Genomic DNA, 16,897 nt, shown 5'->3' on the forward strand with positions numbered 1-16,897 from the left:
GCAACCTACATATGACTCCTCAATGTTCAAAATCCAATTTTTTATTTTTATTAGTACTTATATATTCATCCTGGGGAGCTAGTACATGTGTGCTACACATCTTAATTCTTTTTATGCCTCCTCCTCTCTGCCCTCTACCTTCTGGTCTCCCTTCCATGTGCAAAAGACCTATCTCTGATATTTCCGAATCATTTCAGTTCTGTGTGCCAAATGCACTCTGAACTTCTTTATAGGATATGACCATCATGAAATTGTCCATGAACACACAAAAGGCTTATACGTCTAGCTATATTTTTAGTGGTATGTTGTGTTTTGTTTACCCATCCATCCATGTATCTGTATATATACTCAAAAATCTCAGTTCACCTTGAAGAATCTTGGAACAGAAATGTCTTTCAATAAACAGGCTAAAACAAAAATCCTGTGAAAGTCAAAAACTTGGAATTGTGGCTGTCTACAGTTAAAAGGTACAAAACAAAACCAAAATCTCTTAATGACTTATTTACCACATGAAAGTGGGAAGTGATCTAGAGAATAAGGGATCAAATACATATTTAAAAACATACCAAATTAAAAATAACATTTAAGGGCCGGGGACTGATTTGGCTCAGTGGCACCTTGCCTGCCTTGCAAGCCCAAGGTCCCAAGTTCGATCCCCAGCACAAAAAAAAAAAAAAAAAAAAAAAAAAATCATTAAAAAAGGATGATGTCAAAAAACACTGAAATTAGAACTGCATGTGTAGCAAAAAAAGTTTGTATTCATAAAATAAAAGCCTTGACAAAGTAATGTAGCACTGGTTTGTTCTGAATCACATGAACTCTCCTGTTCCTTGTTACTTCATCTGTATAACAAGGTGAACATGTTGATCTCACAAATCTCTAAGGACTTTGGGAATTTAAAAGAAAAAAAAAGATGTATTAAGTGAAACAAAGTCTGATTTCTTTGCAGAATGGCTGACAGAAAGTGGAAAATGGAAAGAGATCTATGCAGTAACTCATTTCAACTCTTCTAACAACGAAAGCAGCAGGAAATTTCTTCTCTCGCTGGCTACGGCTACTATGAGACTCATGACTTACTCATCATGGGACTGGCACTGAATCCAAGGTCATCTCATCCACTCTGCTTTTCAGCTGGATAGCCATTCTCAATATGTGAAAGGATTAAAGGGTCTACTTTCTCTTTTATTTTTACTTTCACCAGGAAGTGACACTTAAAATCTTGCTATGAATGGATATTTGATATGCTTATTAATTACATCCTCAATAATTCACAGAACCAGAACAAGCATTTGGAGGGGCCTTGGATGTCATCAGGGGGAGGAAAAAGCAAAGCATAAGTAAAGGACCAAGATTTAGGTAACGGACTGAAATTCTACATGGAACCCTCAAACCCTCATAAATCTTTGTTGGGGCTACCCTGATATATGTCCTTTTTTTTTCATAGTAGTAATTTTTTTTTCCTCATTGAGTTTATTGGTACATTTTAGGTATACAGTACAGTTACATTCATTATTGGGATCTTGTACCTTTACATGACAGGTCTTGGTTCTCATTTTTTCCCCTTGTCCCTGCCCTCCCTTCACCCCTCCTCCCTCCCTCTTTACAAACACTTCATTTCCATTTCTTCATTTTCTCATATTTTTTTCTTTTACCTTATTCCCTTTCCCCTACCCTTCCCACTTTCCCTACATCTTTAGCCCTTTGCTTCCTATTTCACATGGTTAATTATCTCATTAGGATCTTATGTGCTATTATAGTTTTTCACACCAGAGAAAACTATTCAGTATTTATACATTTGTGACTTATGTATTTCACTTAGGTGTATAGCCTCAATATGTATCCATTTGCCTATGAATGAATCTAATTTCTAAGTTTTTTTTTTTTTTTGGTACCAGGGATTGAACTCGGGTCCTTGTGCTTGCAAGGTAGGCCACTAATTTCTCATTCTTTATAGCTGAGTAGTATTCCGTTTCAAAGAAAAACCACATCTTTATCCAGTTTCCAACTGATGGGCAAATGGGCTGTTTCCAAGTGTTAGCTATTACAAACTGTGCCACTATAAACATAGGTGTGCATATATCTCTGTGATATGATTCTTTTAATTCTTTTGGAAAGATACCCAGCAGAGGGATAGCTGGGTCAAATGGAACCTCTAGTCCCAGCTCTTTGAGGTATCTCCATAGTGGTTGCACCAGTCTGTACTCCTACCAACAATGGAGAAGGGTTCTTTTCTCCCCACAACCCTGCCAACATTTGTTATTGTTTGATTTCTTGATAGCAGCCATTCTTTGTGGGGTGAGGTGGAATCTCAGTGTTGTTTTCAACTGCAAAAGCAACTATCAACAGAACTAAGAGACTACCTATAATGTGGGAAAAAATTTTTACCAGCTGCTCCTCAGACAAAGGACTATTAAAGAACTCAAAACAATCAGCCCACCCAAATATAATGATCCAGTTCAAAAATGGGCATTTGAAATGAACAGACATTTCTCAGACAAAGAAGTAAAAACAGCAAGTAAATATATGAAAAAATGTTCCACATCACTGGTCATCAGAGAGATATATATTCTTTTAGAGTAATCATAATTAAGAAGTCAGTGAGCATGACAGTAAAAATATGCTATCACAGGGTGCTAGGTAACCAAACTAAAACTAAAGTAAACAAACTCAGTGGACCTCACATATGCAAGCTAGTAAGGTTCCATAAATCACTGTGACTGGGTATCAGGATTTCAAAGGCACACTCTTTAAGCTTTCTCTTAGATCTGTTGATTCAAGCTCCCATTGCATTGGGTTACCTATATGGCAGCATATAATGTTGACCTTTAAGTTCAAAAATAGTTCCAGCCCTCATCCCTACTAAAGATAGGGTTGTAATGCCTACCACACGCATATAGTACACTACATCCTTTACCTAAGCTTTTAATTTTCATGACAGTCTTGTGAGGTAGATTACGTTAGTCTTTATTTACAGAGAAAATAGAACTTGGAGAAATTGAACTTAATTTTATTATCTAAAGTCATAACTTTTTTTTTTTTTTTTTTTTTTACCGGGAATCAAACTCTGGACCTTGTGCTTGCGAGGCAGGCGACAGAACCACTGAGCTAAATCCCTGGCTCCCAAGGTCATAACTTTTATGTGTGGTAGATTTTTATCCAAAAAAAGGAATTGCTAAGCTCATTCAAATTTAGCTGACTTAGACCAGATTGAAAGAAAAGTTCACTTTTCCATTGCCCATTCTGTCCCATTTTATATTTCTAGCATCTAAAAATAAGTTACAATATATTAGAGTGAACCAGCCTATGCTTACTTGGACACTGACTGCTTTCACTCCATTGCAGCCTGCTCTTGTAGTCCCCTGCCTCATTTCTCACTCCCAAGCAGGAGTCTCTCAGGGAATACCCAGCATTTGGATTTAGCAACCCACCCATGCTGCTACTGGGCCAGGACTCAAGGAGGCAGCAGGTGAAGGAGGTTACGCCAGCTATGAGTGCTAAATGAGACTCGAGCCTTGTGAAGTACACTACACCCATAAATCTCCCTTCCCTGGCACCTCTGCTCCCTCCCCTATCACCCCATTGACTATTCTCCTTAAATATTCACACTCTCTGGCTGACCAGTCCAGTTTCTTTTTTTCTTCAATGCTGTCTCAAAGGTTCATGACAACCAGATTATACCATGCAAATTCTGAGGTAGAAGGACGGTAGGAACACAAACTAGTCAGTTTGCCTTAGCCAAGGGGAGCTTTGACGCTGGGCCAACCAGAGAGACATTCCACCTTCTACTACCCTTCCCTTTCCTCACTTAATATTGCCTAAAATATTCTTTCACTCTACCTTTTCTTCAATTTTCATTACTCACCCTATTCACAAATCCATCTTTCCACTCCATTGCCCTTGAGATATGTATCTAGTCTAGCCCTCCAATCTTAAAGGATTAACAAACATACTATGGAATTGAGAGTTAAAAAGTGGACCAGTTTTTCAAAGCTATAAAATTAAGATAACATACCAGGAAACAGGAAGATAGGAAGTCAGTTCAGGCCTCAAAGACTATGTGGTTAGCAGAGATATCAAGAAGCCAGAACTCAGAAAACAAAACAAAACAAAACAAAATACCAAGATCAGTAAAATCAAACAATGAGGCAAGGGAATAAACCACCTGGATCAAAAACCCAGGTAGGAACCTTCTTACATGCTAAGAGCCACATAGCAAGTAGCAAGAGACAAATGGAAATAGAACAGTCAGTAATGTACCTATAATTATCTTTACTTTATTGGCACAGTAAAAATCACAACCCGATGTGATTTCAGAAGAGATGTGTTGCATGAAAGAAGCATGATCAAGAGGAGCAGAGGTGCACAGAAAACTCTACTTCTACATGAGAGGACACCAAGAGGCTGGGTCCTCTACTTCATAGACACCACAAAAGCTGTGCACTCTTATTTTTGGTTGGATCAACTTGGGGTTCCTCTCCCTCTGGCTTTCCCCTTGTGCTTGTGCTTGAGCATGACAATAAAAAGCTTTGTTCCTGTGCCAAGTTTCTTCCGTCTGATTCTTCTGACAGAGAGCAGAAGAACCCAGAGTTGCTAACGTTCCTACTAGGAAAAAAGACTTCCAAGGCAACACACTAGTAACAGGCTATTTTAAAAATTCTAATCATTCTTATATCTTCCTTGAATTTACTCTGTACCTTTGCTGTTTGCTGGTGCCCTCCTCATCATCAATAAGGTTTCATCCCACCCCTTCTCCAAATTCTTTGCCAGCATGGCCTGAATTCCTCTGCAGTCACTTAGTCTCCTGAAGCCACCATTACTCTTTCATTGATATCAGTGCACTGTCAACTACCTACCTGCCAGAGTGGCTCCCCCCAAACACACTGTTCACCATCATGCTCTTCCTGGAGGTGGGGCCAGCTGAGCTTTGCTCCCATGCAACTGACTAAGAAGGCAAAACAAGACAGACTATGGGGTTCTCCATTAAGAATTAGACTTTGCTGAAACTACACTTGCTATTTCGGAATCTAGTACTCCCTAAAAACTATTTTTAAAAATATGAATATATCCTCAAAACGCAGCCTGAAAACAAACACTTGTTCTTCTATTTTCCCATCCTCCTCCATTGCTACACAGAGAAAAATCATCATTTTTACACCTGTAAGAAGCATATGAGCCTGGCGTGGTGGCACACACCTGTAATCCTAGCACTCAGGAGGATGAAGCAGGAGAATTGCCATGAATTCAAGGCCAGCTTGGACTACATAATGAGACCCTGTCTCGAAAAAACAGTAAGTAGAAGAAGAAAAAGAAAAAGAAGAAGAAATAAAAAGAATCACATGAATCTTTGACAAATATACCTGAGCCTCAGTTTTTCATCTTTCAAAATAGGAGAAATTGTTTGGGAATGTGATACAGTGTTTCCAGAACTAAATTAGAAAAAGCTTGCCTTACATTAGAGGGTAAGGTAGTAGACTTTTCTGGCCAGCTGTCTTCAAAGACTATTCATATATACTAAATAGATAATGATGTGTAACATTTACACTAAAGAGCAAAAGTAAGGTTTCCAGTGAATTTGACTTTTCAAATAATTTTTTTCATATATTCAGATTCAGTCTGCAACAATGTAAGCTCATAATCTTTTGCCTATTCTTCTATGTATCCTTTAATCATTTTATCCTAGAAATTATTCTAGGGCAGTGGCGTCAAATCTAAGGCACAAGAGGTGCAGCCTGCCGTTTGGTATCACTGAAAGCTCTAAAAGGTTTGCCATCACTGTTCTAGGGTATCATTTTACCCTCTTTTCTTATCTTTAACTCTAGGAAGAAAAATTGAGATTCAGACCCAAACATTATCTTCCAGGAGAAACTAATCTAATCTTTGCCTTATGCATAGAAAAGAAATCAACTTCTTTTTTAGCAAAAAAATTCCTTATTAATTATTAAAATCCAATAATCATTTATCCCTACAGAGATTTAAAACCACACTCAGAATATAGGACTAAGAAAACAAATAATGGAAAAGCAAAATATATACCAAATAAAATGTTAATAGGTTTCATTCTTATCACAACATATTGCTGAAACTGACTTGAAATAGAAAAAAAAATCAGTCCTTAGTTAAAAAAAAAATGAAGAAACAAGTCAAAAAATATACACTGAATACATAATCTATGAAAGATACTGATTGAAACTCTCAACATTTTCCAAAATGTATCTTAATTTTTGAATACTGCTTTAACAAAATCATAGTTCTGCTCACTGTAGTCTTTACTCTCTTTTGTGAAATGGGGCTTCTCTGCAAATAATGAAATGACACCTACATCTATTTAAATCACCTATAAATCACTATCTTTTTATCAAAAACTATGAAACCCATTTCAAATTGGAAATGTATTCTATTTCTAAATTCTTGTTGTAAACCCCACTGTCAATGCTGTAGTTCATTAAAAATTTCCTGAAGCATGAAAAAAAAAAAACAGCAAATATAAAAGAGAACCTTTCTTGGTCAAAGAAAGTACTCCTTTTCTAAAACAGGGACTTGACATAAAGGCATAAACAACAGGTCACCTTACAAGAGATGCTCTTTTCTTTGTAATTCTGTATAATTTGCTATAATTTATAGTTCTTTAAAAAGACATATGGTCTTTTTGTATTTCCCCCCTTTCTCTAATTTCCTACTATAGTGAACTTTCTTTAATGAATTTGGATTGGAATGATCAGGTAAAATTAAGAAGAGAAGAACAAAAGGAAAACATGCTGATACACCTTCTCAAAATACTTGACAGAGTATTTTTTTCTAACTTTTTTTGGCACCGGGGATTGAACTTGGGTCCTTGTGCTTTCGAGGCAGGCGGTGGAACTCTGAGCTAAATCCCCAGCCCAAGAGAGTATTTCTTTAAGGTTGTATTTATTCATAGTTGTGTAAAACAGAAACAAAGCAACAAAACTTTGAGTACGTACAGAGAGAGCAGCCTTGAAATCAGTTATTTTCTGAAATGGAGAAGGCGCACATTGGTCTAAATGTACTCCAGTATGGCAGCCTCTCTGCCTGGTTGCTATGGACACATCCCCCATCCTGCCTTGTACTTTTTACTCTCCAGACCTATTTATGACAGGCTGAGGTGTTTCCTATTATGGTGTCTATGTCTGCACAATACACAACTTGCTAGGAACAAGAGCCACAGGCTGCCACTATAGAGATTATGGTGGTGCAGCAGACCTGAGATGCTGATGAGAACAGAAGCACACCCTGGGCAAAATTCCACAGAGTACTTGCTAACAGGCAAAAGTCAAAATATATATTCTTTCTTCCCAGGATGGCAGAGAACACATACAGATATGTCATTTTCAAAAACTAGTAAGATGTTACTACTAAGGTAGGTATAAAAGAAAACAGTTTAAAACTATGTGGCTTTTATGCTTCTTGCTTGTGGACTATAACTTTTAAATACAATGAGACTAACCTAGCATATGTTGTGATAACATTTCTAAGAGATGAATATCCATAAGCAGAACCGAGATTCTTAAGGGAGAAATACGACTCTTGTCAATGAAAAAGAAACACTTTCTTAAAAAGTAGGATTTTAATGCTTCAACTCTCAATCGAAGGCAAGAAATGCAATTTATATTAACTGTCATACCCTACATACTAATTTGTGACTATCTACAAAATGTTACATTGACACTCACTGGGTTTGGGCTAAAAGCAGTATAGAAGGCCTCCCCTGAGGAATAAAAAACAAACAAACAAACAAAAAAACTATTGTCCTAAGTAAGAATCACAAACAGAATCCTGTGAAAGTCAAAAGAGAATGACATACTATCTCCAACAGCGGGAAGTTTAGGGAAAAAAAGGACAAAAATCATCTTCGTAGAGGAGGTAGCATTTCAGATAAGCTTTAGTGGATGGTTAAAAACTTTTTTAACATGAATTTTCCGTTTTAGAATAGTGTTAGATATAGTTAACTTGTGGATAGAATACAGAGAGCTTCCATGCCCTCCATGCCAACTGTCCTGTTATTAACATTTTATATTAGTAAGGCACACTTGCCACATTATTGAGCTAGTATCGATACATTACTAAAGTCCATGCTATAAGCAGATCTCCTTAGTTTACATCTAATGAATGTTCTTTTTCTGTTCCAGGATTCAACCCAGGATATTATGTTCTATTTACTTGTCATTTCTCCTTAGGCTCCTCTTGGCTGAGTTTCTTAGATTTTCCTTGTTTTTGATAACCTTAACAGTTTTGAGAGATTCTCGTCAAGTATATGGTAAAGTATCCCTCAAGTGGGATTTGTCTGACATGTTTCCCATCAGATTAGAGTTATAGTAGGAAAAAGTCACCGGTACAGAGTGCCATTTTAATCAGCTCATACAAAGAGTACACACTACCAACATAACTTACACTGTAAAAGTAGATCTTGATAACCAAATGAGGTAGTGTTTGTTTGACAGGTTTCCCACTGCAAAGCTACATGTTTTCCCCCACTTTTACTACTACTGTACTATTTGGAAGGAAGTCATTTTGCACAGCCCACACAGCAGGGTTATATTCTCCCTCCATCTGCGCAGGATATCTATGTAAGTTATTTAGAATTCTACACAAGAGATTTGTCTATTCTCCCCTATGTAATTATTTATTCAATCAGTTATTTAAATAAATATGGGTTCATGTATATTTGATTTGAAAATTGTCATAATCTACTATTACATCATTTTTTGCTCAAATTATTCCGGCTTTGGCCACGGGAAGCTCCTTCAGTTTGTTTTTGCATCCTTCTGATACATGCCGATCATGGAGTTTTACTTGACCACATTCTTACTTTCTGGCACTAAATGATGCTCCAGGTACATCTTGATATTTCCTATGCAAGTTCCTAGAACCAGCTATTTCTCCAACCAGTCCTAGTTCCTTTTACTGGAGAGTGTTATTAGAAAACCAAAATGTGAGTACTAGGTGTCCTAATAGGATATGACTCTGCTAAGCCCTCTTAGCTGTCAGAACAAGGGAATATTTGTAGTATACAAGATGCTTAAAATGTTGAAAATGTGGAATGGAAGACTATATTCTTAATATACTTTTCTTAACATTAAATATTAATAAAGGATTTAGTGCCAGGGGTGCTTTCATTCTCACTGGGAGCGATAGCAAAGATACACACATTGATGAAAAAAGTTGGCTATATTATTCTTTCCTACATTGTACACATTTTTGCTAGAAAAATCTAAAGAAATTTTAAGTAACCAAATAAAAAGTCAAGCCAGTTTGATGGACTACGTTGTAAAATTACACAAAGAAACCAAAGATAAATTCTAAAAACAGAAATAGAGACTAATAACTATACAAAGCAAACTGGCTTTGTAAAAGTCACTGAAGGTAGATGTGCAGATGAAACATCTCAGTAGTCTTTTCTGGTTTGTCTACATCATCATACCACCACTAGAAGCTCATCAAGATAGGAATCAGGATGGCAAACAAACCCCTCTCTAAGCTACCCTCCTCAAAATATGAAGAGAAATATTAACCATAATCTTTTAGAGATGTAGATATATGTCATACTAGCACCTACTTTGTTTCAATCTTAATAATTCTGTCCTTTTAATTCATCAAATCATCATACCAACTGTTTCCTCAACAGCATCTCCCTGAAAATAAGACCTAAGTGGCAAAGAAAGTTCAGCTGTAATTAATAATTGGTTGTTACCACGGTGATGGCCAGCATCCTGCAGAAGATTACACTTCATTATTCTCTTGCTCTGTGGCTGCTCGGTAATGGCAGGTAGGCCAAGGATAGGCTGACTGGGGTTGGCATTTTTTTTAATCTAGAAGAAACTGAAGCATGTAAGGTAAAGTGGTCCAATTTATATCTAGTAAAAGGTAGAAGATGAATTTAACTGAGGTAGCCTTGCTAAAGATGGGTGCTCTAAATCCACAGAGCATTCTGCCTGAGGAATGATCATCTAATGAACAAAAGATTTCTGCTAAAGCAACTTGTCATTTTTCTCCTCTACTAGAGAAATCTCACTGGTAGAGATGGTAGAGAAAGAAAACTCTTAAGTTGTTTAAACAAAACATATCTTTCTAACCAAAAATGACAATACTGTTTGGCTGCTGATTTAGATGATTATGTCCAATGCCCTTAAGTAACAAATAATATGCTTTAAGGTGGCCTACAAATGAGTGTTTTTTTCATTTTGTCAAATATTAAATTCAATCTGTTTTAGAACAAATATAACTAGAACTTCAAACCCATGATTTCATGTATATCATTCTTAAAGGTAAGGCATTCAGGTGAGTATTTACATTTATAAATAATTTACTTTAAAACTTTAACATACACTAGCAGATGTGAATGTACACAGAAATGGCAAAGTCTGAGCAACACTAATTTAGACTAATTTAGACTAGAACAGAAATTAGAACTATTATGTTATCGGATTTCTGTGTATAGTTCAAACAGGTGAGCACATATAATTTATGGAACACCCAATATTGTGTTCTGTACTGAATGCGTCCTGCATACATTACAACTAATGTTATCAAAGAGGTTCAGAGAGGTGAAGCATTCTGAGCACCAGAGAAGGCATACTGCCCAAAATATCAGCTAGGAGGAGAACAGAGCTGGAATTTGAAACCCAAGTTAAACTGACAAAAAGAAAAGAAAAGAATAAAATATATATGTTCTTTTCCATTCTGCAAAGCTGCCATAAGAATCACTGGCCAATACTCTAGGCCAGGGAGTAAATTACACTCCTTGTTACATGGCAAAACAATTTTTTATAGATCAGAATACTAAACAATAATAAAACAGAAAATATATTTTATTAAAAATAGAATATTCTCTAGGATCATAAGCATCATTATGATAGCTGGCAAATCCAATTTAATTTCCTAATGAACACAGAAGAACTACTTGTTGCTGAAGCAAATATTAAGGCATATAATGAATAAAAGAAAATGGCTCTCAAATTAGTGAGACTATTAAGATAAAGGCATGCCCATTTTTTTATTTTCTAGAAAGAGCTTAGACTAACCATGACAACTATTACAACAAGTGTCAGGAACATAACAATCTCAGCAATGTATAGTTTTAAAAACAAGTTGTTTGCTCTTTCTGAACAAGAGGAAAATCAAACACCATATTTTATTGAACTGAACATCAGGACATAAATCACATCTCACATCTCTTACATATTTCTATCTTAAATAGTAGCTACAATCTATGTGATTATCACAAAAATCTTCCTGAGATGAACCAAAGCATTATCTAACATCTTGCTATCTATTTTGAAAAAAAAAAGTTTGTCTATTCTATTTGTAACATTGACAAAAATTATTTTATTGTAGCTAAGCCTTAAATTTTTAAATTTTTAATGAGTTCATAATGTTTTTGAACAGAACTCACCATTCCCCATAAATTAAACACATAATAATTGAAAGCAATTTTTATAGTAATGATTGATTTACTAATCATAAAACTGAGAAGTTTTAGAGGAACTTAATTGATGTCAATGGAGACAATGTTGTTTACTCCTTAGTATCTTGCTCAAGTGAAGTCAAGGCGTACTATTATTCAATGAAACAAAATTTTCATTAAAAGAATTTCCCTTTTTCTATTATTAAAAGCAAAGAGCATTTTTTTTAACAGTACTTATAAAAACAAGGACTCTGTTCCTGCATATTCACTTTAAGGCACTAGATAGAAGTTTTACAAGTCTTCCCCAAATCTATCTTTATTAACTACATGAAAGAGGAGATATCCAATTTAAAACATCAAAAAGTTTAGTTCTATAAATATAGAAGACATTTTCTTTTAAAACTTGAAAGATTTTCTGTGGTGCATTAACATTTAACTCTCTTTCCTAAGTTTTAAATACAGTGTTTTAATATCTTAAAACAACTGTTGCTATTTTCACTGTACAAATTATCTTTCCCACCTTCCTTCTTGGCAAAGTTCAACATTTGCTTCTATTCTTAATTATCTTGTACTTGTGCAATGCTACAATACCTTCATATTAAGCCACTTCTATGAACATGCCATATTCCTTCAAGCATCCCTCCAGCCTGGAAAAAAACGTATCATCACAGAAAGTGCTAGGCTATACTATGCATTGACAATCATGAGGCAGTAGGGGGAGCAACCAGAAAAGCACCCAGAAAACCAATTTCATTTATAAGCAACAGAAACAAGTTTCCGGTAATACCAGGCTTTCAAACTGCCCCTAAAATTAGAGTAGAAACAATATACATTTTGTGTGTGTGTGTGTGTGTGTGTGTGTGTGTGTGTGTGTGTGTGTGTGTGGTGTTACGTTTTAGGGCAAATTCAAAATGATTTTGTTTTGTCCTTCAACCATCACTGCACTTACAAAGGCCTGGTGAAAGGTGCAAAAGGACTAAGTTATAGGGTTTCAGGACACATAGTCTTTGAAAGACTTAGGTCTGGACTTCTGTCCTCCCCTGCCTAGCCATTCCACTCTCACCCTCATATACTCAGTATGACAGAAAAGTGAAAACACAATGAAACTACCCTGCAGTAAAAAGTATTTTACTAAAAATATACTTAGCTTTACAAGACTTATACACAAAGATGGAAAAATGCCCACCAACCTACTTGATACTGTACATATTCTAAAGATTAATAAGGGCTGTTTTTTCAGTTTTACAGTAAAAAAGTTAAAAATGTATCTAGTTTTTCTGTCTGGAATTCTAAATTTAAGAAAATACTAAATTTCAAAATGTTCTATCAGTTATGTAAGTTAGGTAAGGATAGTTATCTAACAATTAAAATAATTAATGAAAATAGAAATGTCTATCATAAATTATATCTGACTAGTAAAAAAACAACCACCCCCCCAAAAGCCCATTTTAGCCAAAGAGGCAATCAATAAAGTTTCAGCTAAACCCCAAGTAATAAAGGTACAGTGTCTACTCTTATCAATGTTATAGCTAGTCTTTTTATACATTTTTTTGAACTCTCACATTAACCTTATATCCATTCAAGGAAACTGAAGCTAAAGAAGTTTACACCATTTTTTAAATGTAACTTTGCTAGGGAAAAATGGAACAAAACCATGACTGAACTACCAAGTCTGCCTGTCTCCAAAGCTTTAAAACTCCTCTAAAACTACTCTCATTTGTAGCAATGAGGTTCCAAAGGAAATCTAAACAAGTCTGAGGCAGATTAAGGTGATTATGAGGGTAAATACTATAGATTTAATCACTCAAATTAAATGCCACCTGAAATCTCCTATCTTAGTTGGTACAAACATCCTACATGTGTTTTGGCTAATTCTGTCGAGTCCAAGATCTCAATAATTTTTCCTGCCTCTTTACCATCAGCAAGCACTAGGTACAGTAAAATACCAACATAGAAACTACAACTCATTGTTTCTAACATCATTTTTAAACTACTGTTTAAGATTCCCTTTTTAATATTTTTTAAAAATTTATGTTATTTGTTAATTCTAGTTAAATGGGTTTGAGGAAGCAATTTCCTTCTCTTCACACCCAAACTCATTTCAAAACAATAAATATTTTCTACTATCACTTAAAAATCTAGATTTCTTACTAATTTCTTATTAGGCTTTTTAATGTTAGGAATACATTTTAAAAACACCAAGAAAAATGAGAATAGAAAAGTGTACTACTTTTTCAAAGGCAAAAACAGAATAAATTAAAAACACTGACAGAATAAGTAGCAATAAGACTAATGACCAAAAAACGTTTCAGATTTATTCATTCATACTAAAGAGATGTCAAGCAACTGAGCAAACACATGAATCAAACTGTGTGTATTCCTAGTCCAGACAGAAGGCAGAGTGCTACTCATAGAGACCTTCAGATCAGCTGTTTCAACTCAGTTTATAGCTCTTCCTTTATGCCTTTGTTATCAAGCAGAAGGGTAACTTTACATCCTTCATCAAGAGCTTTTCTTCTTTCTAGGCTAATCCTTCTTCATCTATAAAAGGGCAGGTGAGTATAACACTGATTTAAAAATAAATTAATTAAAAAAGAAATGAATGGCCTAGACGTTAAGTTTTAGCAGCAGCTCCAACTATGCTAAGCTTAATTTTCAAAAGTGTCATGTCAATAATCTTTCAACCACAAGAAAGAAACACAACTAGAATGACTGAATTTTGAGAAAGTAGTTCTCATTCTACCTATTTCACTTCAACCAAATAAGCCTATTTTCTCTACTAACCACGTGAATTAACTCAAATTTTAATTTGGAAGCCTACACATTGAAGATTTAAAAGAAAAAAAAATACCCCTCACTTTATTTGGTGCCTGTGAAAGAAAGATGTCATTCTGAGGAATTATTGTGAGCTAAAATAATTTTATTTTAAAATATAGGTAAACTATTCACAGTTGAAGCCATTTAACAATACACTGTTAGAACAAATATCAATTTTCAAATTAAACATATGGACTTGGGGAAGTAACTGTTGCGCTGAGCTGCATTTTGCTGAAAAAGTATTGTCAAATCATCTTGGAAACGTAAATAAATGTGTGTATTTTATTAAATGCCTTCAGATTCTGCTCTGCGTTTTTACTACAAAGGATCAACCAGGCAACTGAGAACTCAGGCCCAATGCAAAACAGTTCCCTTTAGTATTTAGGACACTGGAGATAGTAGCATATGTCTGCTGCGATTATGAATCAAATTATGAATAAATGACATATTTTATAAAAATAAAAATAGGAGGGCGAGGAATTTAGCTCAGTGGTTTCACCACCTGCCTTGCAAGCACAAGGGCCTGAGTTCAACCCCCGGTACCCAAAAAAAGTACTCAAATGAGAATAGGACCTAATGCCACTGATTGCAGAGAGGAAGAGTCCCAGCAAGAAGGAACCGTCAGAGGAACCATGCTAAATTTAGAAATAAATGACCAAATGACAAAAAGAAATAATACAAAACAAACCCCAGGAATCTGATCATCAGTAGGCAGCTGGGTAGGTCAATGTGGGTTAGTTACCTGCAGGCAGGGTGTAAGGGGAACTCCTTTTATTTGAAGCCAACTTTTCATTTAAAGAACAATGCTATCTATATAAGCAATGATAACAGAAATGATATGCAAGTGGCTCAATGCTATGCCTTTTTTTTTTGTAAAAACTGCAGGAGAAAAAAAATAAGTGAGGTAAAAATTATAGCAAGCATTACAAAAAGGTATTACTCATTGAAAGACATGTACACATAAACAGTAAAATGGCATAACCTTGTTGACCTTGCAAAGAGGTGGCCAAGATATATAAATATCTTTTAGAGGCAACTATTACTGTCATACAATATGACCAGTCCTTACTAGCTGAATCCCTCTGCCATCTGCATCCAACACGGTCATGCCTCCTTTACTGTCCCCTCAGCTGGTCATTCATTAAAAACATACAAAACAGCAATTATTCCCTTGCACAACAAAGATAAAAAGAACAGGAATTCCAAAAAATACAGCAGAAGACGGTACCTTGCCTTCAAGGCTGCCTCAGACTGAGGGTTGTTTCTCAAGCCCCACCACCACCACCAAACCCCATTAACTGCCAAGACCAGCACCTTAGCACATTCGGCGCAAATACCCAGCCGAAGCCTGGGGGTAACTAAATGACCTTAAACTCTGGGCTTGTTCTCTAATTCTGAAGGAGACAAAAGTAATGATCACAACGAACCTTCCAAGTTCATTACCGTTCCCATGCACATGTGATATATAAAGGCTTAGTTCTTGCGGGCTACCCTGACAACTGGATAAATGTGAGAAAAGGCTACAAGTTCAGTAAACTCTTCTGAGTTTGAAGGCAGTAGGTGGTGGCCTCCAAGTGATTTCATTGACACACAGCAACTCGTACTTCCAGCCAGGAATCCCAAGAATACCTATAGATATGCACTGCTAACCGACCCTACTGGATTTCTGCTGCAAGGGCAAAGTGTCACTTAGCAGCCCTGTGTCTTGGGGACACTCAATCAAACTATGTCAAAGTTGCTTTTGCAAAATGATTTATCTAGAGTGAGTGGGAGAAGCAAGGCATGGAAACGGGAATCCTCCTTCCAAGGGAGCAGAACTGCTCATATGCAGTAAGTGTGACAAGTATCTCTATTTCACGGGCCAGGGAGCCTGGTGCTTCTCCAGCGTGGGGGAATGGGCAGTCTAGGGGCGTGGGCGACAGCACAGCGAGGGCTTACCTTGTTCGAGGCCATCTCACTGACGGAGTGCCTGGTCTGCAAGGTCTCTAGCTGGTCCAGACACCAGTCCAGCTCCTCCAGGGTCTCGCTGGCCAGTTTCTGGTAGGCCTCCTCTGCGAAGAGATAGGGAAAGGGGGACTCAGTTCTCAAGCGCTTCACGGGGCCGCCAGCGAGTTCAAAGGGGGCCATTCTGCCGTACCCCGCCATGCTCGGGTGCCCGGTGCCCGCACATGAGGGCTGCTCCTTCATATTGCCCAGCCCAGCGGCGCGACGGGAGCCGAGGCTGTGCTCACGGGGCAGCCGGCGTCGGGGAGGTGCGGTTTATCCAGCTTGGCGTTCAGGCTCAGCCTCCCAGAGGGCGTGCAGAGGGCGAGCAGCCAACTTTCACAGGGGGACCCTGGCGGACACAATGAGCACGGTGTGATTTTGTTTTGGCGCGTGGGGTCGGAGTCCTCGTCCGGGATGTCCGCGCTGGAGGATGCGCCCCGGACCTCGCCCACCCCGCAGGGCTGCGTGCGGGTTTATCCAGCTTGGCGTTCAGGCTCAGCCTCCCAGAGGGCGTGCAGAGGGCGAGCAGCCAACTTTCACAGGGGGACCCTGGCGGACACAATGAGCACGGTGTGATTTTGTTTTGGCGCGTGGGGTCGGAGTCCTCGTCCGGGATGTCCGCGCTGGAGGATGCGCCCCGGACCTCGCCCACCCCGCAGGGCTGCGTGCGCGCTC

At 37.3% G+C, this 16,897-nt stretch overlaps 1 protein-coding gene across 4 annotated transcripts in view; it reads right to left on the minus strand.

Annotated features, from left to right (window-relative positions):
- The window catches only part of Pde4d (phosphodiesterase 4D), a 1,223,725-nt gene that overhangs the window by 41,174 nt on the left and 1,165,654 nt on the right, over window positions 1-16,897 (minus strand). For 3 of the 4 annotated variants that reach the window (XM_010626919.3, XM_010626922.2, XM_010626921.3), the window contains one exon: window positions 16,175-16,287. In XM_010626919.3, the coding sequence (XP_010625221.1) occupies window positions 16,175-16,287 (113 nt within the window). Of the gene's footprint in view, window positions 1-16,174; window positions 16,288-16,373; window positions 16,688-16,897 lie in introns of those variants that run through there. The other variant, XM_010626926.3, reaches the window with a different exon arrangement.

This window comes from Fukomys damarensis, unplaced genomic scaffold, assembly GCF_012274545.1.
Source record: "Fukomys damarensis isolate Sample0158 unplaced genomic scaffold, DMR_v1.0_HiC HiC_scaffold_1, whole genome shotgun sequence".
Classification (NCBI taxonomy): domain Eukaryota; kingdom Metazoa; phylum Chordata; class Mammalia; order Rodentia; family Bathyergidae; genus Fukomys; species Fukomys damarensis.